This window comes from Pimephales promelas, chromosome 3 (genome assembly GCF_988280905.1).
Source record: "Pimephales promelas chromosome 3, fPimPro1.hap1.1, whole genome shotgun sequence".
Lineage (NCBI taxonomy): Eukaryota > Metazoa > Chordata > Actinopteri > Cypriniformes > Leuciscidae > Pimephales > Pimephales promelas.
The window spans coordinates 23,458,898-23,486,778 of NC_142771.1; the positions used below are offsets into that span (position 1 = coordinate 23,458,898).

The window sequence follows — 27,881 nt, forward strand, 5'->3', positions numbered from 1 at the left end:
GCATTTCAAGTTAGAAAAAAACATCCCCAGATGCATTTTGAGCTGTCCAGTCTAATACACATTATATCAGTTTGGCGGACTTAGAAATTAATCTCACAGCAACTGGCATGCAGCACAACAGCACACTTTAAATCAGACGGGTCTTTAGAAATGCACGGTGCTATTAGCGCTCAGGGCTATAATTGAAAATGACAGGCTGTGTCTTGCCCACATTAGAGCAAGCATTTAAAGCAGCACCCCCACCCACCCCCCAACCCAGTGATAAAAAAACACTGCGTACTCAAACAAAAGTCATGCATTTACACATGCACCTGAAAGCACTCGTGTGGAAAACACAATGATCAGCACTCAGCTGGAATCTGACAAATAGATGGATAAATTAAAATAATAATAAACCAACATCCAGCTCAAACATTTGTAGACAATGGGTTGGAAATAGCTCCTATTCCCTCTGCGCCGCATGTGTTATCGGCCTACTGCTGTGCTGATAGAAAGCTGCGTCCCACCGGATGCGACTCTGACTGACAGTGTCAACCTGCCCGCTATTCCCAAAATGCTTGTAGCTGTGACATATTCACATTGATGTATTGCAAACGCAACAGCATAGCAGGAGGTGTGATGATGTCAATTAAACACACAGAGATGAGAAACAATCTTGGCCACTAGTTTTCAGGAAAATGCTGAGTAATGTGTCCGGTAGCATTTGCTTCAAAAGGAATAATAAATTCTGTTCATTTATCCACAATATGGGTGGGCAAATTGACCCTAATGTTATATCACAACATCAGTAATTTTATTTCACAATAATGGTAGAAATTTATACAATTTTAACATCAATTTCGATAAAACAGCAAAAAAAAAAATTCTAGCCAAACTCTTTCTTTAGTGGAACACAAAAGATGTTAGGCAGAATATCCGTCTTTTCCATCCAATGGATGTGAAGGGTGGCCATGGCTGTTCACTTTATGGGAAAGAGAACAGCTTATTTGTTCCACAAAAGAAAGCAAGTAATTTTAGGTTTGGAACTACATCAGGAAATGATGACAGAATTGTCATTTAAGGGTGAACTATCCCTTTAATTTAAATGCTTTCCATTTCCTACACACACACACACACACACACAATTGTGACATACTCACCTTAGAACTCTCACAGCAGAATATAATAGACCGATAATGTGATGAACAGGAACAGAAGTGTCAAATCATTTATTCGAACTACTCCCTATGTGCAAGGAACGAGATATCAATCTCCACTCGCCCATCTCCATCTCTCTCTCTCTCCCTCAGCCACCTCTGTAATTCTGGCCGAAACACAGTGCTGTGTTATTATGTGTTGACAGCCTGTGCTGTTTAAAGTGGCTGGTCATATATAATTCATGAGTGAAACAGCCTCTCCTTCCTTCATTTCTCAAACATCAGCACTTTCCACCATTCTAATGTCCCTCTGCGTGACGGCAAAATAAAGGACCCCGTCTGACGTGCGCGGGCTGCCCACAGCGGGCCTGACTATAACTCATTGTGCTGACTGCAACTCCCCTGCTTCTTTCTCCAGCTCGCCTATTCAATTGTAAGCCCTGCCGATGAGATCTATTTATAACCCACTGATGTATCGAGAAGCATGGATCCACATTGTGTGACAGTTCCATACGAGACGCTTCCCCGTGGGGAAAGGAGGTAATGGTGGGATGGATCCGAGCACTCACTTGAAGGCGTAGCGCAGAAGAAAGCTGATTTTGCCGCAGTTGTCTCCTTGTTTTCCATCGCCCTGGTCTCCCTGGCGCAGCCGGTAAAGTTCTGGTTTGATCTGCCCAATGCTGGTCAGCTGTTCGCTCTTCTCCTCACCATGGAAATCAGGGCTGGAGAGCTGGTGAGTCATGGGCTTAGGCCTGGAGAGAGACCAGAGGGTGAACAACACACTCATACGTGAGCATGTACAGTATAGACAAACTCCCACCACACTGGATGTTTCATTAAAGATTTATATTTGAAATAAATGTTGTTCTTTTGAACTTTCTATTCACCAAAGAATCCTGAAAAAAGATATCAACTGTTTTCAACATTAAAATCAATCAGAAATGTTTCCTGAGCACCGAATCATCATATTAGAGTCATTTCTGAAGGATCGCGTGACTGAAGACTGGAGTAATGATGCTGAAAATTCAGCTTTGCATCACAGGAATAAATTAGACTTTAAAATGTGTATTCAATATAAAGAAAATTTTATTTTGGTAATTCATGATATCACACAATAAATCTCAACAGTAGCGCATGTAAGATTTAACACAAAGAAGTAAGCAAAAACACAATATTGTACTTGAATATAACATTCTGTAAGAGACAAACTACACGCCCATTCCATCATCCTGCAACACAGAGAGAGAGAGGAACAACAAGAGAAGGTCACTGACCTGGTGGTGACCTGCTGCTGGGAGTGGGCATTCGGCAGGTCTTTCGCAGCTGAGCCTCCTTCTGTTGCTGGGGGCAACTCAGGAGATGTCTGGCTCAACTTAAGGTTTGCTGGAAGAGAAACCATAAGCCATAGAAAGATTAAAGGAGTGTAGTTATGAGAATAGAGGATAATAAACGAAGATCAATGTCTCTCACAAAGAGTAAAGTAGTGCTTCTGAATTTGATACAGTGCAGAGTTCTGCTTACCAGCATTGTTGGGATAAGTGTCCATGTCTAGGTAGGAATGCTCCTGCATCTCCTGCGGACCCCCAACCACACCCCCCACAACCAGCCCCCCTCCGCCCTCCACCCCCATCGGGTCGGAGAAATGGGGGTGATGCTGACCATGCTGGGAGAGTGAGGGATACAGCGAGGAAGAGGAGTTAGTATCCTTCCTCTGCAACAGGGGAGGAAGGAGCGAGGAGCCCCCTCCACCTCCGACCCCGCCCAAACTGGCACCGCCGGGCAGGAGCCCCGATGTTAAGCTCAGACCCCCGCCTTCCTTATCTCTCCACGGCAACCAGCAAAGCTTCCAGGAGACGAAGAGAGAGACAGAGAGCAGCACAATGCCACAGAACGTTACAATGACGGAGAGCAGACTCACAGAGATCTCTGAAACAAAGAGAGAGAGAGAGAGAGAGAGAAAGTGTGTGAGTATGATTTATTACAACCTTGAAACCCTGAGAGGTAACAAAAATCATAAGAAATGTAATGATTCTGGTTCAGTTCCACTCAACACTTCCCGGTTCCTTCACAAATCCACTAATGGTTATTTTAGGACTACAACAATTAGTCCTAACTAGATACTAAATAAATAATTATAGTAATATAATATAAACATTATATTATTCAACTAAAATTAATCTACTTAAAAACCTGAAAACCTAAATAAAAATATTTGGTAACATTTTAATTTGTTTTACTTAAGATAGTTTACACTTAATTTAATCAGCAGAATTCCACAGAGATACAAGATCTCTTCTTTCAGAAAGTCCTGGTCCAGATGGCAGCACAAACAGTTTCACATAAAAACAACAACAATTTAAACATGTATAATAATATCACAAATCCATAATAATAACACAAAACTATTTAAATCAGAAAAAATAACACATTTCCTTTAGAGTAGTTTGTAAATTTAAATTTTTATACTATATATAATCGATTTTAATATACCATTTTAAAATGTAAATTTTTTTTTTTTTTTTAAAAAGGCAAATATGACACTGATTTAAGTCAAGTCACCTATATTTATATAGCACTTTTTACAACACAGATTGAATCAAAGCAGCTTCACAGTGATACTATGAAAATAATACAACAAAGTTTGTTTCTAGAAGAAAATTTCCTCAACATCCACCTTAAAGCTACACTGTGTGATTTTTATCCCCATCTAGCGGTGAAAAGGTATATGACCATCCAGGGAATATTAGTTTCTGTTCATCTCAATTCCAATTTCGTCCAATGTAGTCCAAGATTAACATGGCTTCCAGTTCGACCTCGTTCATGAGTGTTAACTCAAACGTAAACGCAAAAGGCGAAGCTTGAATTAACGGGTATGTCCCTCTTTGGCTAATGTACTTTCAAGATGGAGGGGCAACATGGCGACTGACATTAGAACCCCTTACCCGTATGTATTTTCAATGGCATATTATACACTCACGAGAATACTTTATTACTTGAATGAAGTAAATATACATTAATGAGCACATATATTTTTGAAAAAACTAAGTGTTTTTAGCTAAGAATAAACTAAAAGAGTTACACAGTGTAGCTTTAAATAAGGCAGATCAATAATATTGTTGAAAGTTAAATGTCCCCAACTAAGCAAGCCAAAAGCCAAGACAACAGTGACAAGGAAGCAAACCTCCCATCAGGTGACAGAATGGTGGAAAAAAACCTTGGGAGAACCTTGCGACTCAGTCGGAGGGCCAGTTCTCTGGCCAACGAAGGTACAGTGTATGATTCGGGCAGCATTACAAGTCAGATTGGATCTGAACATTTAAAGCATTTATCCATTTCCATCTGGTTGGAAGTCGAAGTAATCACGGCAGTATGGTGACGAGTTGTTGAGAATTAGTGCCGATGGTATCACAAGCTTTAAGTACAACCAAAGTCCTTTTAGGCAAGTCCTGCCACTCGGCCGCCATCTTGGCAACCCCTCCGAACAGCTATTTCGGACTAACAAGACCAGATTTCTCAGACTGGATTTAGTTTGCGCGTGTGTGTGTGTGTGTGGTGGCAGTCAGTTTGAACAAGTATAAGAGCTCGGTAAGTTGTTTACGTTATGTAACGTAATGTGCTATGAGGTAATTTATCACCATCTCTCTTGACGCTTTGCAGACTCTGCTGTGTGTGTTCATGTGTTTTAAAGGAAGCATGGCTTTGGAGAAGACGCTCTGAAGGGAGGGTCTAATGATCTCAAAGGCTAGTTTGACTCTCCGAAATTGCCTACCCTTCCTTTAACCAACATTTCTCTTTTATTTTTAACTTCTCTTTACTATTTACTTTCTCTCCCATCACATTTAATTCACATTGCATTATTTCTATTTTTCTAGCTCTGTAGATTTACTTGCGTTTCAGGAACACATCCTCATCGAGAGATGAATGCAGAAGGGCTGTTAACGGAAACGAACACCATGAATTTGGTTACAGTATTTTTAAAAAAAAAAAATTAAACTCAGTTCTCAACCCAAGGTAACAAACTTGATTGCATAACCTAGGATGATGAACACAGAGATGTTTAAAAAGAAAAATGTGCAAATGAGGTAGCGTTGGCAGACAGATGCTGCGCTTGGGGAATGACTGGGAGAAACTGAGGGAAGTGGAGAGAGAGAGAGAGGATCAGAAGGAGAAAAAGGGAAGGAGATGGCGCATTGTGCCTGTAAATTACCACCGGCTCTCTTAACATTCGCAAGCTCTTATCTGAATACAAAGCCAAGAAAACGATGGATTTATTTCCAAGTAAAAAAAGTGTCAATGCCAATGACAATTTCCACAAAGATGTCCTCTAAACTGTGATTAAGCCTTATGACTCTGTCTCTCACCGAGTGTGAGCTTTCAATCACGCAGCCTTTAATAACAATTTCTATGAGTGAGCATGAGTCACTTTAAAACGATGACTTTGGCAACAGAGTGAAGAGAACAGTTTCTCTCCAACAAGCAGGGACAAACAAGTGCCAGCCAATCAAGAAAAACAAAGGGCCTGTCAGTCAGCCCGACTCTCGAGAGCTCTATTCAGATCTCACACCCACAAAGTTCCTCGGCTTAAGAGTCGGTGGGTGTTGTGTCTGAGGAAGTGATGTGCGAGCAGGGACATCACTTCCTCAGAGACAACACCCACCAGCTCTGAAACCCCCAAGGGTGGTTCTACCTTGAGCTGCTCTGTAATTTATTTTATGCAAGGAGGCTATATCGTATGACTATCCGCTCTCCCTTCATTTTCATGCCATCTTTCTCAGTTTTGGTTTCACCGTCTTTGTTTCTTCTCCTAACCACTCTCTTTTCCTCGATGCATTGCTCACATAGTTGCAGCTCTCCAAAGAAAGAAGCTGGATTGGGCAAAATTGAGAATCAGCTCTGTTTCAATTTATAATTTGGAATTTTAATTGAATTGGTCACATCTCGCAGGATATTGGAATGAAATTTAAACTGGAATGAAACGAAGAGTAATTAATTGGAATGCAAACATTCATTACAGAGAGGAATTTCAGCAATGTAACAGAACAACACAACAGGCAGGTCTGGATCATGTTGTTTTGCTCTTTTTTGAAAGCCTCAAGTCAATTTTGAATGTTTTGAGATTTCTTCGTCCATGGTTCATAAAATGAGACCAGTATGTACAGTATAGATATATATTTGGACTGTCAAATGACTATTCGCGATTAATCACATCCAAAATAAAAGTTTGTGTTTACATAGTAATGTAGATGCACTGTGTATAGTTATTTTATACATATATATATATATATATATATATATATATATATATACACACACATGCTTGAGAAAAAAATATTGTTTATATATAAAATATTTATATTTTTATATAATATAAATTATATATAATTCTATATACAGTATATACATGAAAATATTTCTTAAATATATACAAGCATGTGTGAGTATTTATATATCTAAAATAATTATACACAGTGCACCCACATATATTATGTAAACACAAACTTTTATTTTGGATGTGATTAATCGTGATTAGTCATTTGACAGCCCTAATATATATATATATATATATATATATATATATATATATATATATATATATATATATATATATATATATATATTATATTCAGTCAGTTAAAAAAATTGAATTTAATTTAAATAACACACACATATAATATACAATTAATAAAATAAGTTTAAAAGTATATATATATTAGAAAATGTAGTTATATATAATGTTACCTCTTTAAATTCACCTTTGGGTTTCATCATGTTAATAAATACACAAATGTTATTATTGTGGTAAAATGTCTATCTATAAAGACACAATTCCAGATCTAAATGAGACAAAAACCTAAGGTTAAAAATCTTTTTTGGTTTTTATTTCACGTAGTGCAATTCAGACGCAACCTCTTCAGGTATGCTACAGGAGAGACATCATGCTTTCCTTCCTCATCTTACACCACCTTCATCATTTGTCTCCCTTGCATCCCCTATGCTCTCCTCATCCTTTCCTTTCTCCCCCTCCTTCCACCCTTCTTATCCTCCCTCTTGCTGTTTTCCTTCTTCCTTTCTCTGTACTTTCTGTCTCTCTTTGGTGAATAATTCATCAGTGTCTCTGTATGTCATTAATTACTACTTGTTCAAAGATATGATCAAAAAGAGATACATAGGGAGGAGAGAAGGGACTGATCTGTCAGCTTCAAGAACAAGATGCAGACAGAGGGAGTAAGAAAAACGTAAATAGCAAGAGAAAACGGAAGAGACTGGGACAGGAAAGGAGATCAGAGATATGAATAGAGGAGGGATGGAAATGGAGAGAGAAGGCATGAAAAATTACGTATAAAGCAGAAAAAAGGAGGTGAGGCAGTTGTCTGAGTGAGGATTATATTTGACATTATATATTTTAATAAAACATATTTTTAATAGACAAAATTCACCAACATTTAATTAATCAACGCATAATAAAAATAACTGTTAATAGTGTTAATATAGTGATATCTGTGGTCTCACTTAAATAACAACTGCCTGTTATACACCGGGGTATGATTTATTTCATTTCACTGTATTCAGGTTCACTGGCAACAAGAAGTTCTTTTTAATGAAATATGAACAATGAAAAAAGTTATGAAGTGCTAAAAGAGAGGCTATTCAAGACAGCCTTGAGTTACAAGGCTATAAACTGAGAAAATGGATATACTACTTATAAAAATGTAGCTGTTGTTTTTCCCCAGATGTCCAAAAATTGTTTTACTGTAGTCCACCAGCTGAAAAATAGGGTCACTAACTGATGAGTTGGTCATCAGCTGGTTGACAAGCAAAGCCAAAACCAAACTTGAGCACTTTTAAACTGGTAATGAGCAGCTTGGACCAGCAAAGAAACTAGCAAACATGTCCCAAAACAAAGCTGCCAGCTTAAAGTGGATTTTCCAGCAGGGAGCCGACAGAGAGGGCGAATGAAAAGAAAACAAAACTAGGACAAATCAGAGGAAAGAAGGAGGGGGCAAAAAGAAGCTAACAGATTAGTGTACATGTTGAAGCAGACACATCGGCTGACTGGTCAAGATAACGCATTCACTCCACACGTGGAAGGTGAGGAAAAGAGAGAGGTAGTACCAGAGAGGGGTTAATAAAGTCCGCAAGCATTCCTCTGTGAAAAAAAAAAAGCCTGAAAAAAGTGGACAGTGATGGAGAGAGGAAGAGCGAGAAGGATGGCTGATGCGGGAGAGGCGGAACTGCAGGAATGAAAGATGTGGAGCCAAACAAACGGACACTGATGGAGAGAAAGAATTGAACGCGGGAGAGGTTTGGGATTAAAAAGGTTAATGTATTGATCTGATTGCAAAGAAAGACTGTTCAGAAGCAGTATATCTGGGGAGGGAGGTTGATCCACAAACTCTGGGTTGACTGAACCAGGAGGATTGGCGTTCTGCCCCGATGCCAAGCTTTCATTTCATCTTGTCTCATAGACTTTTCCACACCATCACCACCTCCTAAGCGCTCGGTAAGGTTGCACCGGCCCATCACAGTCGGAACTGAGTATACGTAATTTGGTTACATCAATCCTTCCTAAAGCAAGAGTACTGTAGCTAGTCATTTGTAAGCTGTCTATGCACTTGACATTTCCCAAAATTAAAAGTAGTCTTGAATTTCAACAAATATTTGGTTTCTAAGTGCACCTTTATGCTACAACTAGACCTAGATGTAGCTTACGCACATTGGTCCAACCTGTCCCTGATTCTGAACACAGTCGGTCTAATCTTTAGTTTTTATTCCATCAGCGAATAAAAGCATTCACATAATTTCACTCTCGCTGTGATTTAAAACCATGCAGTAGGGGAGAAATCAAATGTAAGAGTCACTTTTGGTTTTCATCCTGAGTGTGTTAATAAATACACTTTGATATAAAATGGAAAGTGGCAAAATGTCTCCGGTTAAAGCAGCAAATCCAAATTGAAATTTCATGGTCAGCGGTAACTGACCATGGCTTAGACAGAGACCCGGGCTTAAAAATAATCTGTTTCACCTTGTTACACAATGCTTGACAGCATGACTACCCTTCTGCTGTAGTGCACATATGGGCCATATGTGAGTACAGAAGAGTTTAAAGAGCCTCGGGCATCTTCCCTCAGTTTCCCACTAATTAATAATATGGTAAACTGGCCGTCCTGCTCAGCTATGCATGTCACCACAACGCATTCAGCAAAACAACATCATGAACCAGACTTTCCCTTAGCTACTGTACATAAGAGCTTTCCAGCTTTTGATCACCAGGAAGAAGTGTCAGATTTTCTTTAGTAGACCGTTTGTATGTCTTTCACTCTAATCATTTGCTTCGCTTACATAAGCGAGGGTCAGAGTATCATTCATACAATGGATTTTAAATCATGTAAGTTCCTTATAATGTTACTGGCCACTGCCAAGTTTTTTGTTTTTTCAATTCAAGAAAGCCATTTTCACTCAAATTTGGAGTGAATATTCTCCTCTAATTTTGCACTGCTTGAAAATTTGGTATAGTAGCACTTTTTGCTTTGCGTTTTTCCTTAGATGAATTGCTTGGGTTATTTACATTTGCAAGTTGCTATTGGCTAAAAGCCTCAGGTAAATGAATAAAATCTAAATGTGAGTTTGGACACTGCTTCTAGCACATCTTTTATGAAACCAAATGTCAGATCCAATCCAGTGCTGCCTTAAAGGGATAGTTCACTTTGAAATTAATTTTTGATATGTTTTAGCTTACCTCAAGGGCATCCAAGATGTAGGTTTCTTTGTTTCCACAGTATTTTCAATTTTGTCAAGTAATTGATGACAAAATACTTATTTTTGGACTGAAGGCACGGGCGCTTCGGTCTGCGCATGAGCCGGAAGTGATCACTTGTGTGTAAAAAATACGAAAATATGTATGAAAATACTGTGGAAACAAAGACACCTACATCTTGGATACCCTTGAGGTAAGCTAAAACATGTAAAAAATTCATTTCAAAGTGAACTATCCCTTTAACTAATGGTCGACAATTAGTCATTATGTGAAAACCTGTTAAGATAAGCAAATGTCCAGAATTCGTTCAAAATGGTTATTATAATATAACTAAGCAAAACATAATTGAAAATTATAGGTTTTGACATGCTCCAAAAATTAAACCCTTAATTGTTTAAAAGTAATAAGTGTTTTTTGGGGGATAGTAAAGGGATAGTTCACCCAAAAAAGAATTCATGTCATTATTTACTTATCCTCACGCTGTTCCAAACCTGTATGACTTTTATTCTGCAGGACACAAAAGGAGAATTTTTAAAGAATGAAAGTCATACAATGAAAGTCAATGGGCTCCAGCCTCCAAAACAACACTGGACCCATCACTATATGGACAAATATTTTCTAAATATCATCTTTTGTGTCCATTGAAAAAAATTAAGTCACACAGTTTTACAAATGATGACAACATTTTAATTTTGGGGTAAACTAGCCCTTTAATTAAAAAAAAAAGATGACGATTCTCTTGATGAAACCTCTCTCTGCTATACATTTAGGGGATTTAGGGTGTTTGGAGTCCCTATGATAAAGGTAAGCCTGTGCAGCTTCATTCCTTCCCCCTCTTTTCACAAGGAGCTTAGAGCCATTTCAATTACCTGTGGTTGTGCCATTTCATATTAAACAGAATGCAAGTCCAATTCAATTTCAATCACTGGACACTGGAGAATTTAAACAATAATGACTAAATCTGTAAACAGGACAGTCTCACTCTGAACACAGCATCCAACCATAGCACCTGTGGTGGGCATGGTGTGAATACAGATAAAAACGTCCGGGCACAATTACTTGAACGAGCAGCTTTTACCAGTGAGGCTCTTTCCTGGTCTCATAGCTCAATGAGGTGGGCTGATGATGAAAAAAAACCCTTTGAGGCCATATATCTGGCTGAAGTCAATATTTTGGTTAGAAGTTGGGCATAAATCACAGCAATTCATGCTTTGAAAAGGTTTAAAGCAATAGTTCAACCATAAATGAACATCCTGTCATCGATTTACCACCCTCATGGCTTTCCAAACCTGTAACACACACTTATGACTTAGCATATACGTCATATGGACCACTGCTTTTGTGTCCTTTTTGTAAGCTACAGACGTCATTTGTTGTCCCAATTTTTTTTATTAAACTGTTATGGATACTAAAGAATAACATTTCAACAAGGAGCTGAGATGGTCTCTTTATGATAGTTGATTGAAACTTTTAATGGTTGCTAAACCCACTGGTAAAGTAAGTAACAATCTCTCTTTCCATTTCTGAATTGTATGTGGATTGCTCACACATCGTTTTTGTGAACATCCATGAGTTATTGTCATGGTGAAGGCCAAAACCAATTCAATATCTTGGTTAGAAGTTGGGACAAAAATCATAGCAATTCATGCTTCGAATAGGCTTTAGATCAATACTGCACCCAAAAGTGATAATTCTGTAATTTTACCACCCTCCTGCCTTTCTAAACCTGTAAAGGGACGCTCACACCAAGAACGATAACACTAAACATAAAAAACTATCTTAGTGTTCCCACCAGTGGGTGATATTGTACTGTTTATTCTAGTGTGCAGTTTTGTCATCTGCAACTGAATGTTTCAGTCAATCAGCTGGAAAAATCAATCTGAGAGGTTTGGAAAGTGATTCTATCGATATGGTTTCTCTATGCCGTTATAGTTGTGGTGTGGACTCTGTGATTCTTTTACATTAAGAATGATTTTTCAAACTATATCTTTATCGTTATTGTCCTTAGTGTGAAAGGGCCTTTTAGAAGCCTTGGCATTTAAGTCAAAAGGACCACTTTTATGAAGCGTTTGTGTCCTTTCTGTAGTTTGAAAGCTCCGGTCCCCATCAATTGTTTCATGGACAACAGTGACCTACACATCTACTTTTGTGTTCCTTGGGCAAGATAGTAAGCCATACTGGTTCGTAACAACATGAAGTCGAGTAAATGATGACAAAATACTTATTTTTGGATCAGCCATCCCTTTAATTGGGTTTGCCGTGTTCTTACCTGTGTTCATCTGTCTGTTAGGTCTTCTCATCAAGTAAATGAATTCTCGGCAACTCTCACTCTGGCTGAAGCCTCCAGACTGGAAGCACAGTTCCTCCACCAGCGCCAACGCCTTCTTACAAAGGTCGTCTTCCCAGTCCCCCGACATCCTCCAATCCGCATCGCACACCCACCCTGCACTCAACCAGCCCTCACCGCCCACACCAACTGGACGGCGCCTGAGCGTAGAGGGTGTGTCTGGCCACTTTCTACCGTAGGATACTGATAAAACAGGTACTCGCTTTCGATTCTGAAGGACAATGTTTCAACGAGGACCCGAGGCAGTCTCTTTATGGCATGATCTCTTTATGATATTAATAGCTGCTAAACCCACTGGTAAGTGAGCCACAATCTCTCTTTTCAATAATAACATAGGCTCCTGGGGGGGCAAACAGGAGAGAGGGGAAAAAAGAAGGAATGAGAGCAAGGGAGAACACATTGCATACATTTATGAAGTAAAATTGAAAAATCCATTATTCAGTTGTATATACAATGCTCACGAGTTGTTTTTTTGTGCACATACTTGTTATAAAGGATAGCAATGACATCCCTGAGTCCTTGTCATGGTGAAGAAGGAGGGAATTCAATTATAGAGAAATGTTTTTTCAATGGATAAACAGCGAGACTATATTTAAGTCTGTTGTTCAGAAAGCATAGCCTAGATTTCGTGGGCTATTACTCTCAGTTAATTCATCAGTCAGGGAAGAGGAGAGTGTTTGCAGGCTTGGTCCTTAAAGCAGCATCAGGGCAGGGTAAAATCTGAGACGTATGCTGTATTTCCACTAGATTTCTCTCTTTGTTTTTTCATTCAAGGTTTGATGTTCATTAAGTTCCATGGCTGTATTTCTGGAATGTTCTACAGGATCTTTGAAATTGCCTGAAAAGAGAGGAAGAGAGAGCGAGAGAGAAAATGAGGCACATATCATAAAAAAAAAACTGCTGTAAAATGATGGTTAAATTATAAAGGCATCCCGCTGGGCTTGCAGAGCTCAACAGCATGCAGAGAAGAACTGTGCTTTTTGGATATCTATTTCTTCCCAAAGACAAACAGCTCTCCTTGTATAGTGCATCTCGGGAACAAGGATGTGGTCAACCACAAAACAAGTTTATCTTGGTAAGCTGTTGTTGCTTGATACTCTGAAGACTAAAGGTGATAAAGGTGATAATTTCTACTCTATTAACAATTGCTAAACTTGTATTGCTAATTTGAGCTGCTCGACACATTGGCTCAACCAATGGTGTGAGTTTTGGGTGAGGAAGTAGATATTTTTTCCCCAATTCAGTTTGTTTGTAGTGTTTTATTTCTGCACCATTACCAAACAGAATTGCATACATTAAGCATCATTACTCTTCAGAGTCACATGATCCTTCAGAAATCATTCTGATACCATTCACTTTATTTCAACAAACGTCATTGTATTAGGTTTCTCATTCAAACAGGATTACATTTTGTTAAATAGACTTGAAATGGTTTTTATTAATGTTTTTATTTGAAAAGAACATGTTTCAATTAGGTTTTTCAAAAATTGTATTTCATGTTTATTCAATTTACTTAAATCAAGTTAACACAAATGGATTAAGTCAAGTAACTGAACATAACTGAGTTGAAAGTAAACATGATTTTAAAACATGATTTTAGTTGTGTTAAAGTAGCATTTTAGTAATAGGAACAGGATTTACGTCTCCCATCATGCTTTGCAAAGGGCTGGAAAGTAAAATGTTGAAATAAAATGTTATTGAATGAATCCATTTTATTCAGATGATAAAATTGGAAGACTTGTTAATGTTTAATGTTCTTTAATGTTTGCATTTAAAATAGTTTCTGTTATGTGTTAAGTGTTTTGGGGGAGTTACTATTGTGGTGAAGTGTAGTACTGTAGAGCATGTGCTTGGGTTAAGGACCTTCTAATAGAAATTTAAATAGTTTAAAAAAACTATGGGCATGCCATGGATGTATCAAAACCATCCTCCGGCTAATACAATGAGAGTGTAAACAGAGTAAAGTTTATTTTACAAGTTATTCTTGATAGATAACATTTGTAAAAAAAAAAAAAAATCAATGAAACTGGGTTATCTGGTCAAATTTTTGTTTGATATAAATTTTTAGGATAATTTAACTTTTTGGACAAAATTAAGAATGCTAACCTGATTTAAATAAGTAGCATTGAATTAACCTTATGTAAATAATGTTGCAACTAACTAAATGCAACATAACCCAGTTACATGAAACCTGTTGACAAAAAAAGTTAAGTAAATCAAATGTATAATTTTTTTAAGCTCATAGAATATTTCTTATCAATCAATCATATATATATATATAAAAATGGGAGATTACAGCAGTGACAACTCTCATTTTATACTCAAACTCATACATTTTCTGGAATTACAACCGCATTTTCAGCGCTACTGCAAGACTGCAAGAGAGCCGCTCTTTTCTGAACGCAGGTTTGTTCGGTAAGTAACTTACAAAAGCGTAGCACTATTTAGCATCAGTGTTTGTGGGTGGGCAGTGGCATTGCAACAGTTAGCATAAGTTAGCGTCCGAGGTACTTGGTTGTAATAACCGGTTATAACTGACATTTGAAACACTGTAAATGTGTCTGCCAAATGAATAAATGAAACGTACGAATAGACTGATATATGTCCCACATTGGACTGGAGTGTTAATATATTTTGATGGCTTGTAGTCTTCAGCAGCTTTGCAGTGAATGTAGTAGCCATAGACTGTAAAAAGTAGCCTAGTCTAGTCGATCTTGTAAAGTTATAGCTGAGGCTGCTTGGCTGAAGAGGCGCGTCCACCAGCCGGCTCAGTCTCACACAAAGCCCACCTTTTTACCCACATATGGATTGGTCAGAAGGTGGGCGGGGTTACGATTTCCCAAGATTTTCAAAAGATGGCACCACCCATACCCCCCATAAAAGGCCTCAAAACCGATGCTTTGTCCTTTTTTATTTTTTTTCTTCCAGTCTATGGGTGCAACACCACAAGATTCAAGTGAGTGACAGGCAAATTGGCTGTGATGGGGCGTGACACAACACAATCACACAACACAGCCAATAAGAACAGTTCTCACACTCACAACACACTGCAGATGAAGAGCATAAACTGATAAAACAAACCTTGTTTTTTATGCTTTTGAATGGGCAAATTTTGAACCCTCGTGTGGAGGATGAAAGCATTTAAGGTTCACATTAATTAGGCCAATATTCACAACATTTTATTACATCAACACGACTTCACTAGATGTAGTTCATCATAGACGTAGTGCACTAGATGTAGTTCGTAAATTTGAAATTCCAAGAAGCTTTTCATTGATGGATTAGAATAAAGGTCAAAGATCTACTGAGTACTGCTATCAGAACTTTATATATACTTTACACTGTATATACACACACATTAAATGGACATCAATGCAGTATGCTAACATACTGTAGTAATTACATTTTTTGATACATTTACATTTAGCTGACGCTTTTATCCAAAGCGACTTACAACTGCTATATATGTCAGAGGTCGCACGCTTCTGGAGCAACTAGGGGTTAAGAGTCTTATCCACTGCGCCACCACCATCACGCACATCACATTGATGATCAATGATCAAAACTTAATGATTTTTGAAAATTCCTACAATACAAGTAACAAATCTGTGTTTTGATACATGCAGACGCCATTGAGAAAGAAACTTGTTGTAGCGATTCATCTATTAAGGGGCCGTGTGTATAATTTGTCAGCATGGGGTTCTATATCTATGAGAACTCTCAGTATTCTTCCTCTGTTCTGTGCTCATTCTGTCTCACAAAACCAGGTCAAAGCTCCACTTTCATTTCCATTCTCTTTCGCTCCATGTCTCAGCCCTCCTCAAAGTGTTTCTTTCTCCCCTTCCGTCCAACCTTTCATCCCCTCTCTGCATCAGCTAAAACTTTTCTGCAGAAAAGTTGTGCAAATCTATCGATATGTGAATCAATTTAATGATCGCATGCTTTCATCTGAGAGTTTTTCATGCAGCCAAATCGCTCAAGAAGTCCGATCTGTTTCACTGGCTGACGGGACACCTCCTCTTATTGAACCGATCGTCCATCTACCATCCTGATAGACTATCTTTTCATGCTTTTTAGGTTTGTAAATTGTCATTGGTGTTTGGTGGATTGTTTCTTTCCAGCAAGCTGCATCTTTTCAGTCCGTCTTCTCTGCTCCCATCTATCAATCAATCAATCAATCAATCAGTCAAAGCCTTAAGTACAGCTATAAGTCATTCGGGGCAGGACTCAGGTCAAGATGTTCACCCACACACTCGTTCAATCCTTCCTTTGGCCTTCTCCTCTGCCTAATCAGCGTGTCCGAGCGGTCTATCACTCTGGAACATCGTCTAAAGGAAACTCAAAACAGATTGTGGTCCATTTATCTGTCCATCTCAGATCTTCAGTCCATTATAAAAAATAAGCTTCAGATTAGCCATAAAAAAGCACCCCCCCTTGCCACAAAAAACTCCTGTCTGCACTCTTCACCAATGGCTCGGCCTGTAAATCTGTCAAGGTTTGACTTAAAAATGCTGCATATCTCAATGTGAAAGATGGCCGTCTGGCAGCAAACTACAGTGTCACTGTCCAGAAATGCCAGAGCGATTCAGAACAAAGTAAAAGAGGATTGGAAACGGGGAAGCTGGAGAGAAAAAGAGCCAATGAAATAGAAATCAAGAGAGAGACAAACTATAAAGCTTGAGAAGAAAATGTCTGACACCGAAAGGGGCATATAACATGTGGCATTGAAATCTTAGCATTTTGATGCTAGTGTAAATTTCTAGAGGATATGAATTTACAATTGATATCCAGTACTGTAATAAAACTACACTGATGCTCTGGGGTATTATAAGCTGTGCATCTTGAAAAAAAAAAAGCAGGAATAGAGTGTGGAGGTAAAATCCATGCAAGTGACACCGACATGAAACAATCGCCCAACAGAACATGAAACCCATCTCAGACATTCCATTGACTGCTGGTCTCAATCAATATCTCCAGGAAAAGCATTATCCCACAACAGGGACCCCAGGAACCTGTATGGTCACTGTCCAATCACAAGCAAGCCAGGTGGAATTGCCCAAGTCCAATCATGTCATAAAGGCCACAAAAGCCCCAGTCCAATCACACATTACAGATGAAAATCTACAATAAAGTGCAATGATTACATGGATATGTACACAGACACACACAACCGGAAAGGTCAATGTTCAGTGACATCCATCAAAATGGCCATAATTACATTGCCATTCATTACATACGTAAACATTTGAAGGTTGCAGCTCTTGTTTGGTGTCTAATCCACACAACACCTAGATGACCAGTTTAAACCGGAAAGCAGAAAGACTAGATCAGGTCGCTGTCCAGTAAGTGGTCCCAAAGCAGAAGAGATTACCTCAAATGCTGACCAAAAAACAAAAAACATTTTACCTCACAAAACAATCTGAAAATGTAACTTCGAAATTCTGTTCAGTCACAATTTTTTTTTTTTTTTCAGTTACTAAAAAACTACAATAATAGAGTAAAAAAGCATATTTTGTTTTGGTATATTGCCAATCATTAATAATCACCACCTTTTACCTATTAGTCTATAAATCCTTGTAAAATAATGTAAAGGTCACAGGCAAAGTGCTTTAATCTAAAATCTGCGTGGCCTCTAGAAATGGCTCACAGATTGTCATTTCATTTATTTGACGTGACTGAAAGCGATGATGTCCGATTGGATTAATTTTAAACTTGTAATTAGTCTACGTATTTCCACCAGTTTGATCCATTCAAGTGGATTTGCAGAACGCTTTGGCGGACATGATGAAGCGTAACAAATGAGGTGATCCTATGATACAACAGGTCCTAATAACCTCTAAATAACTGCAGCTAGCACTCACAAACGTGTGTTATCATAAGGCAAGTTACTGACAATGATAATATTGCTGACTGTTCAAACATAAGACACCTGGCATTCACTACATGTCAACTGTCAGGTGTCTTAGGTTGAGATGTGTCAGAGGGCTGTCCTTCAACACCACAGATCAGCAGCCATCACTCAGGTCACTGGCTGTATCTACAGCAGAGAGCAGATGGGTCTGAGGTTCTGTCCTCAGCCCTGAGGTGAAATTATTCAAGCCAATAAAGAATGATGCAATTCGTTTTGTCCCGCAGGCAATGTCCAGTGGCCTATTTAGGTTGACCAGTTTGTAGGCTAATGGTTAAGTTGCTGTAAAATCTGCAAAAGTTGATGCTCAAAATGACAGACACACAGGATCAAATATATAAACATCACTCAAACCATACACATTATGGCACATTTTAGTGGAATGCACACAGTTTAAAACTTTATAGCAAATACAATTCCTATATTTTTTGTTTGGAATTCTGCTTCAGTATTACGCCTCTTTGGCCCGTTTAAATATAGTGTTTAAATATAGATATAAATTTAATCAGATGTTTCAGTTGCTGTGTGATGGTAATCAGAGCTGTCATGTCCATCTCCAAATGCAACTTTTAAAAATTATTTCTCTTTAATATTTAAACATGACAATTATAGCTTCAAACTGAAAATTAAACCAAGCAAATTTTCTTCTGCTCTTAAGTCCTTGCACACTGAGTCCGGAAATCTTGTCTGAAATTTTCAGGTTAAAAAATAAATACGACCTCAGGTTGTGTCAATCAGGTTTACACACAAAAAATTCGTATCGGGTTTCATTTTCTGCGTTTTTCGCATCCGTAGCAAGCATTTTGAGAGGTGTTTTGACAATTCAGAGCCAGACTCAGTGTGCAAGGGCCTTACAAGACTACATGAATTTGAACACTTCTAACAAAGGATATAAATGAATTAAATATAAACTCTATCAGTAGTCTGGTTTCAATAGCAGCCTAAATATCAATATTATCATATATTGCAAATATTAAAATTGACCTCAAAAAGCCAGTAGGATAAACTGAGAATATCAGGCAAATATTTAACATTTTGTAACGTACGAAGCATTTGTAGTTTTCCCTGCCTCCTTTTGAAGTTTTCCCGTCTTTCCTCTTTACTCAATGGAAACCTGCCTTACAACTTCCCCTATTCCCCTGAAATTGATAGATGTGACTGAGACTAATTGTAAAAGAAAGATGATGGCTAATCCTTTTCTTCTCTACTGAGGCTATGAATTTGAACACTTCTATTGACAAGGGATGTAAATCCATTAAGTATAACCAATAGGATATTAGAGTAATTTCTTAATGAAGCAGTTGTGGTTTTTCTTTCTCTCATTCTTTTACGTTCCCTTTTTTCTCTCACTCACTGTATCTCCCCATGCCTGTGGTCTTATCTGCAATGTCATCGGGAGTCTAATCTGCTTTTGTTTTCTGTAAGGATGGTGTGTTTTTGTATTTTAAAACCTGTTGGAAGATAACAGTAATTTTCTTTACCCCTCTAGCTTCAAAGCAAAGTGTTTCCAGACTTCCTGCAAAGTGGGAATGAATGAATAAATGATAACGCAGTTTTAGTAGATTCATGTCTCTTCATCTTCCTCCCTCCAATGCTATCTTGTTTTTCTAACCCTTCCTTCCTCTTTTGTACCATTTCACTCCCTTAAATAACTATTCTCATGCACTGGGAGAGGAAACCAGGCTAAACGGCCTTCAGTGCGGCCACAACCTCTACTTAGGAACACTCAGCCAGATCACTGCGTCATCTCATCGTCTTGCTCATATCTGCCACGATGCTGTGAGTTCCTGGACACTTTCTCCATCCCCTCCTGTGTCCAGCGTATTCACTGGCCACTAAACACGCATCAAAACTGCCCTGCCAACAGCTGCTGTCATTTACACAACCGGACCTCTGCCACTGGCCAAAGACAGGAGTGATATTACACATCACTGTAAAAAAAAAGGATACCTTGGGCCTCTGCGGCTTGTGGTTGCAAGCTGATGTAGCTTAGAGCATGTCGTAACATTGCTTTCAGTGTCTAAAAAGAGTTTAGTCCTGTTCCTTTGACAAAAAACGGTCGAACCTTCACGTGGCTACTGCGGTGAAACTCTGCCGCAAGTTACCCTCAGGCCCAGATGAAATCTGTAAACTTGGATTTGGGGGATTTTTATGGAATACATTAAAACATAAAGCACAAGAGTAATCAAATTAGTCCACGTATTTCATAAACAAATACGCCGGGGTGGGAATGTTCCAGAATTATATGAATGGCACACGTCCCAATTCTGAGTAAACCTGCAGATTTCATGTGGGCCTGGTTAAACCCTCCCATTCTCTCTCTCTCTCTCTCTCTCTCTCTCCTGCACTCCTCTGTCCAGGCCCTCAAGAGTATCTAAATTATCTATAACACCACACAGGAAAACACAGGCAAAAGAAAGAGCAGTGAACAGTGCGAGGAACCCTGGGATACTGGTGACGTTCTGCGCCAGCCCTTAAGATTCAGCTCCCACACAGATAAGAGTGTAGAGGGAAGCTCTCGGCAGCCCGACAGCCAGGCAACGTCATCACCCACTCCGTCACATTGAGGGGGGAATTAATCGCCCCCTCATATGGCTTTTACGAATACCGTTATATGCTGTCAGTGAGTGACAGAGAGAGGATTCCTGTGACGGTTCCATATGGATGAATTAATATTTGCATAATTATGGTCCTGTGCCTGAAAGAAGCCCATGTAAGCCTGCCTTTGAAGACTGTGGTGGAGGGGTGGGGTTTGGAGGGAATGGAACATTGATAAGGGGTTGAAGAGGAGGGAAGCAGCTTCATATGCACATTTTACATTCTTGCCTCCTGCATATTACATATGCATGAGCAGATTAAGCATGTAGAGTAGAAAATATAGAAGTTAAGATCAGAATTACATAAGTGACAGTCTAACTGACTGATGATCATTCTATATACATTGTTGCACACACAAACACACACATTGTTACACACATATGCACATCTGAAAATGCGAGGTCACGATGCCCAGCACATATTCATGCATTATTTTGCAATAGACAAAAGAGATCATTAAAGCAACTGAGAGGTTTTTGAACGACGATAGCGGACAGACGTGCAGACCTATACAACATATAAGCGCGCGCCCACAAATAGACATATGGATAACCTTAACGCAACAATTCGTAAAGAGTCTGCACCGTTTAAAGCCTTGCAGATCTCGAACGGAACGACTGTCTACATTATATGCACACCCTCTTCTTCGAGCTTACATTCATCCAAATATCATTTTTTCTCATGCGACGCGTTACAACAGCAACATCATAACATCCGCCCCGCACACCCAAAGACAGATAAAGGCTGAAATACCGCACCTGGGACAGACGGATGCCAAAGAGTAGACCGAGAGGGACAGAGGAGTCTGTCCGCTCCCCTCTTCTTCCTCTCTTTCTGTGTTTTCGCCTGTCTTCACAGCCTCGTTTTTTTTTCTCTATTTCACTCTCTCCCCTCCCTCCCTACTCTCTCCTTCGCCTTGTGCACGGAATACTAAACGAGAGCCTCGTCTCCGCTCACGGGCTCCAGTGCGCGTGCAGTACTAAACACATACTGATGTATGGCGCGAGAGAGAGAGAGAGAGAGAGAGAGAGAGAGAGAGAGAGAGAGAGAGAGAGAGAGAGAGAGAGAGAGAGAGATCACTAATATACTTTGTGTGTGTGTGTGTGTGTGTGTGTGTGTGTGTGTGTATAGATATGCAAGTATAACTTATAACAAACTCCACGTTATAAAAAGTTTTTTTTTTTTTTTTAAATAACGTGCCGGATTAATTTCCTAGTGTCACGAATCTTATATTGCATTCACAAAGGCTGCATTTCCATTAAATGGTTAAGTGACCCAATTCCATTTTTTTCCACCCATGTGGCACAGGTCGGATATGACCCACTAACGTGTATACAGAAAAAAAAGCCCAAGAATTAACAGACCAATATTCTTAAATTTCAGTCCTCCTTCATACGTGGAAATAAATCTGCAGATAGGCCTATAGGCCTATATAGGCATTTGCATCTTACATGTACTGTAAGTGGACAGATCGGACATTCCCATTTCAATGCGATCGTAGCCTACGTCATTGAAAAAGCAACTAAGGTGTACACCAACCCTGATCACATGGCTCTTTTCAATGGAGGTAGAAGGCTCAACCCAATGTTTTGCAGACCTTTAAAGATGGTGCGGAATCGAAAAGCTTGTATTGTCATTTCATCATCGCCCATTGCAAATCTATGCTGGGAGTACACTGTCACAGACACTGCACGATTTTATACACTCGACAACAATTTTGTGGAAATAGCAGACAAACAACTGAAATTTAGAGGCAAATCAGTGTTTGTTCATGTGGTGTGTATTACCAAAGACACGATCTGAGTGCCGATGACCATGATGCCGGGTACACACACTGCACGATTAAAGTCGTCGATTTGCTGTTTTATAGTCATCTGTCATTGTCTTGTCATAGCAGCGCACATACTACACAACACAATGCTGACGAGGTGCACAAACTACAAGACATTTGGCCAAGAGGCAGTCCAGAGGAGGGGAAAAATTTGGTCTCAAATACATTCAAGCAAGAAATTCACGCAAGTGATTATGGGAGCTTTCCATTGATTCCATCTTCACTGTGATTGTCTGGATTAGTTCCAACTTGTTGTAGCATAGCACACACTACAAGATCACATGGGGATAATATCAAACAGGTTTGAAAATATATGTAGTGTCTGTGACCGCTCAAAACAGGCTCAGATCACCTAGCTGGCCTGCGGATCCATAAAGAGCATCAGCGACCTCAACGACGAGCACCGATTTAAAAAAAAAGTTTCACCAAAATAGTCAACCCCATGAAAAAAAGTCACTGTGATGCACTGATGAGATTATCCTGTCAGTCTAATTTATTATATAAATCTATATATATATTATATCTCCTATATTTGGACTCATTAACTACAACAGTTCCTGTGTAATTATTAAAGATGGGATAACAACGTGGGCTGTATTAATCCAACTTACAGCCAAGGGCGTCTTTGTGATCAGATCAAAATTAGTTTAGGTACAGAACCTGAACATATGCAAATCACTCTGTCTAAACTGTCCAATATCACAGTCAGCAGAGTTACTATGAATAATCATTCCTAAAGGTGCTATAATCCTACTAATAAAGAAAAATGAGCATCCGTCAACACACAATGAATTCAAATGCCCATACAGCCAATCATTTGGTCCTTGAATGTTTACTGGTCATATATGCCGTCATCAATGAGATGGTGTCAGGATCTCACACACCCAGCTGCAATGAAAACTCATACAGTGTGAACCACAGGACGCCTGTGCCTAGAAATCATTACTTTTAACACCATACAGAAGAGCAAATAGTCAATTTGAAAGGGTAGAATTTTTTTTAAATAATATAGTAGCACATTTATTTAAGTGAATGTTCAGCTGTCATTATGAATCAAGCTAATAAAGCTATTTCAGAAACATGCATACCTCCCAATGATTTATCCTCAATCGTATACAGTATTGATGAGGATTCTGTTGAAATAAAGGGCACATAGAGAAGTAGCCTGAAGCATTGAGCACAATGATTGGGTTATAAATGAGTGTAAACAGCTGCCTCTGCTAACTGTCAGAGCAGTGCACACTGAAAAACAAAGGGAGACAACAGGAGAGGACAGGGCAGAGAGACACAGAGAGAGAGAGAGAGCACAGCAGTAAGGCTATCCAGAGAAAAAGAGGGAGGGAGAGAGGACAGACATAAAGACAAACTAAAAGAGAGCAAGACAGGTTAGAGAGAGAAGATCTGAGACAAAAAGGGCTCAGAGAGAGGAAACTGAAAGCTTGGCCTCAGGCGGCTACCACTGAGAGCTCATGTCACTGAGGGAACATGTACTGGCACTGCTCCTGTTTCCTCCTGGAAATTATATTTACACACACTCATGCACACAGAAATGTGCATATTCTTGTACAACCATTTCTGGCTGAGGAAATGCTGTAATTCAGCTGTGGAGACGTTTTCATGTGCACAAAATAATGAGCCCATGAAAAGCTGCACAGTGGGATTTACACTAGTAGGACGTCTTCCTGGATATTCTAATTCAGAAACTTGTACAAAAAATACAAGAACAAAAAGGTTGTCGTGACATTCTGTTCTATTAACTTTTTTATGTCTTTATTATTCCTTCAGTTCCAACCGATTCGCCAATGAATGGCTTTTGTGATTACCAAATACAAAGAGTTTTTTGAGACAGTTCTATTTAATGAATCGATCAAAAAGACTCTTGGATGCATGAGTTTATATAAAAATAGGTCTAATGACAAATTGACTGGATCTGTCTTCATGTATTAAATTAACTGGTAACGTGATTTTGACTTTTTTTAATCTCAGTTCTCTTACTTGGCCAAAAGGATCAGTCTTGAACAGTTATGTATATTTACTCGAATGACTCTTTCACTGACTGAAGCGGCCTTCTTCAACACTACAATATTGCAATATCGACTTTGCTTTTGAATTGAATCAACATTGAACTGAATTGAACTGAATAATGACACCCTAGCTCTTCTTTTTTTAGACCTGCTTATTGCTGACTTGAATTCATTTCATCATTGATGAAATGTATTACACTGAACTTAATCAACATCGTAGCCTACTTATTTAAGTTCTGAAGAACTGCTTTACAGTAAAATAAGATTGTGTCATATCTGATGAAGTTTACATCATTCATCGTTATTTTTGGTTAATTGCGATTGCGAAGCTGTTTTGAAACAATCTGCAATGTATAGACCTTATGTAGCCCCGCCCCTTTTCAGCGCTGTGCTCGTTTCCACAGCGATCTTGCATATATGAATGAACTGCTCGTAAAAAAAATTCCGGGTCGACATTTGTTCAGACATCTGCTTTACAATGCTTATGGTAAACATTACAACGCTCATGATAACTTTTGTAAACTCTACAATAAGTTATCACTTCACCAGCTAATTACTCCTCGACAGCGATGTCATAGAAATATACAGAGCGACCGCAAAACCGGAAGTTCAAAGACAATATTCTAAAGATGATGGCGCCCACGTTTCTCTGGTGCAAAAGGTCTATAAAACGCAATAGAAATAAAGGTGATTTGACAACTAAATTAATTGGTAATGGAATTAATAAGGAAAGGTGAAATGTTCATTTCAATTCTATTTCTGTCACTATTCCTTTGTTGCTAATGTAACAATATTACTGTCAACCACTGTAGCCATAACAATACCTCTAAAATCAGAGAGGAATAAATGGGTAAAGTTGATCCAAGAACATCCCTTTCTTGTACGAATCACATTAAGCATGAAGAGTCATCTAAAGTGACGTTTGACCTTATTTTTTTTTAATCTATTTTGACTCCTGACTCTGTCTGTAAAATCTCACACCAGACTTGAGAGGTACAGCAAGGTGGCACGCTGTGCTGATAACATCTGAAGCCTTGGTGCCCAAGTTCACCTCTCTCATCCGCAACAGTTTGTCTGCCCTTCTTCACTGGATTGCTCCTTTTTGAGTTCTCCATTTTATTTTGTTACCATGACAACCATCTCTAAGTGAGTCGCCCACATCGCTCATTCCCTTTCCTCTTTCATTTTTTACTTTCCTTGCAGTGACTTTCATCTTTCTGTCTTCTCGACTCATTCCCCTACACTTTCTTGCACCATCATTTGTGACTCTCACTTTTCCACTCTTCAAGCTTACCTCCATTTTTTCCCTCTTCACCACCACAATATGTGTTACAGATTTATGTTCAGTCTTCTTCACTACAGTCTGCTATAAAATATTTATGCTTCATTGCAAACATCTCCTCTATATACTGTGGAGTTTCAGAAAGGTACGGAGGTTCCTTTTTTTCCCTTCCTAGCACAGTGTGTCTGAGACTGCAACCAAACAGACTTTGGCTTATTGTGTGGATGACAAAGATCAGTAAGCAATATATATATATAAACTAACCACATGAAATACATCCCGTATGTATGTACGTACGGACTGATGGGATTGGATTGAATACGTTCATGCTGTTGTCCTCCAGGAAGAAGGTTGAGAAACACTTCACTAGATCTAGTCTCATTACTAGTCTCATTCTAGCATTTAATACCAAGGACGACTCTAGCCTACAAGCATCCAAAGGACTGGTCTAGCAAGGCCCCGTCCTCACTAGGATACAGACTCCGTTTGAGAATATCCCATGTCTACATGCCTAAAGGTAGTTTACACAACATTGATATGCTTAAAACGGAGAAGTTTTTCCTTTGAGTTGAGGAACGATCCCCATTCGCACGGATCCAAGAAAATGACTAAAACCCTGGCCGTTTCTCAAAATCAAGAATGCAAAGAACGGACTTGTGTTCTTGGGAAGAAAGCTCTTGCTAGTTGTTCTTGGAAGAACGAACTCACGAGATGACGAGCACACAGAACGCTGCTGACAGTTTGAGACGATGCGTTCTTGCTGGTATTGCGCAATAGTACCCCCGCACAGACGCCGTCTGCGGTGCCCAAACATAACGAGAATTATTATACAGCCTTGCTTTATCGCCCAAACCTAAGGGATTCTCTACATACACTACAATGGAATGTATATTCATAACAATAAAGCAACACCTGTCTCATTTTAATTCTGCTTCTGTTGTTTGTTTGTGTACATCACTAGCCAACGGTGGGAAAAAACGCTGGTAATATTCGGTAATATTCAGGTAACTTTTGACCTGCCTCTGTCTGCTTCCCACTCCTTCCACGAATGCCGAAATGAATTATGGGATATTTCTGCCGTCAAGTTCACACAAGTTACCATCCGATGGATCCTCGGTAAAATGGGAGTGTCAAGAACACATCCGGGATTTTTAACCGTTCTTGCCTAAATGCAAACTTGTGTATTGGGACAGTACTTGGGCCGCGACTGATGACGTTTTACAAGTCCACAAGTACAGACAAGAAGGCATATTGAGAAACGGCCTCTGTATTCTGCTGCCAGGCCTTTAGCAATGAAACACGTAATATGCAAGTGCAAGACGCCATGGTCTTTAGAGATTCCCATTTTTGTTGCTTAAACGGAGACCGTTTTCAAAAGTTTTTGTTTTCAGGCACTCATAACGCCGTTGTCGTGTAAACGAATGACCAAAACGCATAAAAAGCTTTACGTTTTTAATTGAAAAAGGTGTCGTGTGAACACAGCCCCTAATTGAGTCACTCCCATGTGATTGGCTGATTCGATATTTGCGTTAATGAGTAGTTGAACAGGTGTTCCTAATAAAGTGGCTGTTGTCTTTAAAACTTCAGCTTCACTATCCAGAAATTTGGAAGTAAAGAAGCTATATTTGAATGAACAACATGAATAAGACACATGAATGACATAACCATGAAACTATTTGCCCTATGGTGCTAAGAGACTATTCGACCAAACATACTGCTGTGGCATTAGTATCACCATCAGGAAGTCCGAGAATGCTATGAGCCGCATTCGCATGGGCAGTCATGAAGGAGGGACATGAACGGACTAACCGCAAATCTTAAATGTTAATTGCCAAAGAGAGTGTTAAAACTAAAATCTTTGCTGCAGAATTTAGCATATAGCCCAGGGATAGTAGATTAGGCTTCTGTCTGAGACGTTTGCGTGGCCAAGTTTAAACTGAACGTGTAAACCTAATCGGATAGCAATCCAAATGATTAAAGAGCATGAAATGATATAAGTA

The 27,881-nt window shown here is 39.1% G+C and overlaps 1 protein-coding gene across 2 annotated transcripts in view; it reads right to left on the reverse strand.

Moving 5' to 3' along the window:
• syt3 (synaptotagmin III) overlaps positions 1–21,718 on the reverse strand; it is a 40,959-nt gene extending 19,241 nt beyond the window's left edge. Inside the window, exons 1-6 of one of the 2 annotated variants that reach the window (XR_016155117.1) lie at positions 21,503–21,718; positions 12,723–13,076; positions 12,161–12,578; positions 2,658–3,062; positions 2,411–2,519; positions 1,706–1,888 (exon numbers count right to left, since the gene is read on the reverse strand). Coding sequence is in view for 1 of the 2 variants with exons in the window: in XM_039687182.2 (XP_039543116.1) it covers positions 1,706–1,888; positions 2,411–2,519; positions 2,658–3,062; positions 12,161–12,308 (845 nt within the window). In the remaining variant the exon portion in view is untranslated. The remainder of the gene's footprint in view (positions 1–1,705; positions 1,889–2,410; positions 2,520–2,657; positions 3,063–12,160; positions 12,579–12,722; positions 13,077–21,502) is intronic. The other variant, XM_039687182.2, reaches the window with a different exon arrangement.
• Between the last annotated feature and the right edge of the window lie 6,163 nt (positions 21,719–27,881).